General features: G+C 40.3%; 1 protein-coding gene across 1 annotated transcript; it reads left to right on the top strand.

Annotated features, from left to right (window-relative positions):
• The first annotated feature begins 359 nt into the window (after window positions 1-359).
• On the top strand, window positions 360-4,161 carry Npvf (neuropeptide VF precursor). Its single transcript, XM_005139243.3, has 3 exons — window positions 360-546; window positions 2,016-2,395; window positions 3,936-4,161. Exons 1-3 carry the CDS (start codon window positions 409-411, stop codon window positions 3,985-3,987), a joined length of 570 nt encoding a protein of 189 aa, XP_005139300.2. The 5' UTR covers window positions 360-408; the 3' UTR covers window positions 3,988-4,161.
• Window positions 4,162-4,400: the final 239 nt, after the last annotated feature.

The following is a 4,400-nucleotide window of genomic DNA, read 5'->3' as shown; positions in this document are numbered from 1 at the left end:
GTGTGTATTGAATCCCCCGCCCTTTTATTTTTCTTTTTAAGCTTCCCTCAACAACTAACAAAAGCACCAAAAACAAAAGATTTCTTGTTTAAACCCAGAGAAATAAAACATCCTGTTTGTTTGGAATCCTGATGACTGGTGCCCCAAATCTTACCTAATTAGGAGAGCCTTCCTAATGAGGAAGGATCTTTTCAAAGTCAATGGATTTGCAAATACAGACATTGCTGTCCCCCAGAATGAATTAAACTCATTCCTTACATGCATATTTTAGTTACACACTCTAATTAATATTACTATTTAAAATGTGTGGAATTCATCTGTCACAGTATAAAAACACTGTGAGCTCCCTTCTCGTAGGCTCATAGACACCAGGCTGAACATATTAACTCAATTTTGGATTTAGACAAAATGGAAATTATTTCATCAAAACGATTCATTTTGTTGACTTTAGCCACTTCAAGCTTACTGACATCAAACATCTTCTGTACAGATGAATTAATGATGCCCCATTGTCACAGCAAAGAAAAGGATGACAAATATTCCCAGGTAAGTCTTAAAATCTACCTAATACAATAGACATTCTATACATACACACTAATGTAACTGACTTTCTATTTGTACACACTAATGTAACTGACATTCTGTATGTACCCACTAATATGAATGACATTCTGTATGTACCCACTAATACGAATGACATTCTATACATATATACATGCACACACTATTTTCCTGAATCTAATGCTTATGCAGAGAGTAAACAAAAAATAAGATTATAATTTGTTTTATTTTTTATTTTCGTTTTCTGTCACACTTCAGCTTTTCTGTGACAATACATGTTGCCACTTTGCAAAATGTAGCACAATAGCAATCAACCTGGCCTCTCTAATGACAAGTGTACTGCACTTGGAGCATCATATTTAGCAAGGAAAAGGTGAATTCGTACACATCAGTTGACTCAGAGGTGCATGCTTGTAATAAAGAGAAATAGAAAGAAGATCTAGATGCATTCCAGCTGGAAATGCATGACAAGTACAGCATTTGTACTTTCTCCTTAGCAATTACAAGCTGGTAAGTTTGTGGCATCTTTAAATCTAGATAAACTGTCCATCCCTACATCAGAGAGCTGAAAGCTACGTTTATTCTCAGTGTTTATGTATTCTTCAAAATGTCTGGTTAGTATTATCACCTAGGTTATAGTCAGAAATGAGTTATTTAAGTTTTTAATGTGGTCCAATGTTCAAAGTAGAACCAAGTCTAACTAAATATCCACTTCACTTCATGTGGGTTGGATAAGTAGGTTTGCTGGAGGTACAGTAACTCACAATTCTAACTAAATATCCACTGCACTTCATGTGGGTTGGATAAGTAGGTTTGCTGGAAGTAAAGTAACTCACAAATGAACTTCGACTCTTCACTGAAAATGTCATTTGTAGTCTACTTAAAGAGCAACTGGTTTATTGAAACATGGTTTTAGAATGGAACTTAGGCTATGACAGAGCAAATAGAGAAACTTAGTGGAAATGCCGAGACCCATACCCTGGCCAGGCTGGATCCAATTCTGTGTGCCACTTGGCCTTTAAAGGGGGGAGGCGAAACACGAGGCCTGCAGAGGGAATGGGAGTTTTCTCTAAAGTCATAATATAAACATATAAAAATATTCCATAAACAATATAAATCAAAAACCTGAAAGAGAATGACTGTAATAAAATAAACTTTCACCTCGTTTCAATACTTCATTATATCCCTGCTGCTTAAACATACTGCTGCACTCACTATATATATTTTTATTAATATTTTATGGTTGTCTTATAATAGTCAAGGGACAGAGAAACTAGATTGCTTTAAGAAGCTTAATACAAATTATTTATTTAAAAATTCTGCATATAGGAACGCAAACTTTGTTTATAGCCAGAGCAAGTCTGCAGATTAAAGTCTGGATTTAAGTTAATTTAGGGTTTAATCTATGGCTTGTAATAATAATAAATTATTTTAATTGCCATTTCTAATTATAGCCCAGAGGAATCACAAAAGGGGAAAAGGAACGAAGTGTCAGTTTTCAGGAACTAAAAGATTGGGGGGCAAAGAACGTTATTAAGATGAGCCCAGCCCCTGCCAACAAAGTGCCCCACTCAGCAGCCAACCTGCCCCTGAGATTTGGGAGGACCCTGGAGGAGGAAAGAAGCCCCAGGGCATGGTCCAACATGGAGGCAATGATCTTGAGCCGTGTTCCCAGCCTGCCACAAAGGTTTGGGAGAACAACAGCCAGAAGCATCCCCAAGACCCCGAGTCATCTGCTACAGAGATCCTTGCATTCGCTGGCCACCAGTGAGCTGCTCTACGCCATGACTTGCCAGCATCAAGAAATCCAGAGTCCTGGTGGGAAACAACCACGGTAAGTGTAGTAAGGCTGGTCAGTTACATGGTCAGAGCACTAAAAAGTGTGTATCCCACACTGTCACGATGATCTGCTAAGAAAGCTAGCTTCTCAGAAGGACAAAGGCAACATCACAGGTCAATAACACCTGAGCTCTTCAAGGACAAGTATAAGAAGACCACGCCACATGTGACCATCAGGCTGACAACTCTGTAGGCCATACACTAAGTCCATGCAATGGCAAGATTACAGATGTAAGTTATGACATATTGTTCATCCTTACATCTCTCTAAAGGAAAAGTCCCATGTGAGAGAATTGTTCCCCAGTCCAGAAGGCACCACCATCTCAACCAGATGGCAAATGCAGGGGGATTTTTGTTCCCCAGCAACATCTTTTGGGATGGTGTGGGAGACAGAATTTGGGTCTTATACATGCTAGGTAGGCAGTTGACCTCCACAGAGCTACCGCCATTCTTGCCCAACTTTTAGTCAAGGTTTTCTTTGTTTCCTGCATCTCGTTTTATAAATGAATCCTCCTACAACCATTCCTTGTATTAATTAACAAATATGTGTTGTCCACTACATATAAATCAGTATCAGTTATTAGATAAGATTAGAAAATGTTATTTCTAGTAGACAGTATATATTTAAAGAAAAGTTAAGGACTGAATGAAGTAGAGCTGCAAACTCAGTCACCTAATCAGAGAAGCTGTCTCAGAATACACCTCATTTACTGTTTCCAAGAAACGTACTACCTTCTAACTGACATGTTTAGAATCGGTTACCTTTAATAGACTTTCATTTCTACAAATATCATCATTATATCTACTGCCATAATTCTAGGGCCTAGCCCTGTGAATGCCCCCTAGTAAGTCCTGGGTATTGGAGAAAATGAATGAGTCATAAGAGAGGAGGGTGCATCTATGGGTGGGGACCCAGTGACATTTCCTTGGGAAGGCAGGTGGACTCTGAACATGAAGAGACTGTGGGGAGGCCAGGGGTCATTTCCAGACTAAACGCTGAGTGTAAGTAAACAAAGGCACTGAAGCAAGGCCAGCCATAGAGACCTGAGATCCCTTTAGCAGAGCCCAAAACAAGGAAGAGGTCAGGACAAGGGCAGAGGGGAGAAGGTGAACAAAATGCACACAAGCAGGGCCCAGGCATGGGTTCGGGCCTCAGTCAACGGGAGATGGATAATTGCTGCTATTTTCGCTGAGGTCCTGGGTTATAATACTAGATAGACTTGGACAACCAAGTCAAGGTAAGTGTCCATTACAAATTCAAAATCCACCAGAATCTCATTCATTTCAACTGCAACCAATACAGCTAAAGTAATCACAAGATGATTTTTTTTGGAGACATCATCTTATTGTATAGATCTAACTGACTTAGGACTGGCTATACACCAAGCTATTCTCAAACTCACAGAGATCCTCCTGCCTCTGCCTCCCAACTGCTGAGACTAGTGTACCTCCACACCCAGGATGGGCTGTGTCTTTATGTACTTTGCCTGCTAGTGCTCTAATAGATGAGAACACTCTGTCCTGTTACATTTAAGGAGACAAGCATTCGTGGAATCAGATGATGAAGAAGGGAAACACGAAAAATAGGAAACCTGGAACCCGCCCTTCAAGATGCTGCGAAGCTGTGACCTGTAGTCTAAGCAGCTCTGTGTTGTTGGCAAGGAAGAGCATCAATTTTTCCCGTCAGTATAGGTTATGTTGATGGTTATTAACTAAGTCGAGAGTATTTGTAATGTGAAGTCGAAGTAACTTTCATCAGAATAAAACAATATTGTAAATAAAGAAGCCTCTGTCTAATGAGGGAGGGGAGGAAGGAATGAGAGAGGGAGGGAGGGGAAGGAGGAATAAAGAGAGGAGGAGAAAGAGGAAAGGAGGGAGGGAGGAGAAGACAGGGAGGGAGGAAGTGAGATGGGAGGGAGGGAGAGGAGAAAGGGAAGGAGGGAAGGAGGGCTGGAAGAGGATTTGTTGGGAAACCATTTGGCCACTCGTCAACTAACGAT

Source organism: Mesocricetus auratus, unplaced genomic scaffold (genome assembly GCF_017639785.1).
Source record: "Mesocricetus auratus isolate SY011 unplaced genomic scaffold, BCM_Maur_2.0 Super-Scaffold_100676, whole genome shotgun sequence".
Taxonomy (NCBI): domain Eukaryota; kingdom Metazoa; phylum Chordata; class Mammalia; order Rodentia; family Cricetidae; genus Mesocricetus; species Mesocricetus auratus.
Note: the sequence above shows the minus strand (reverse complement) of the source record. Positions and strands in the feature narration are given on the sequence as shown.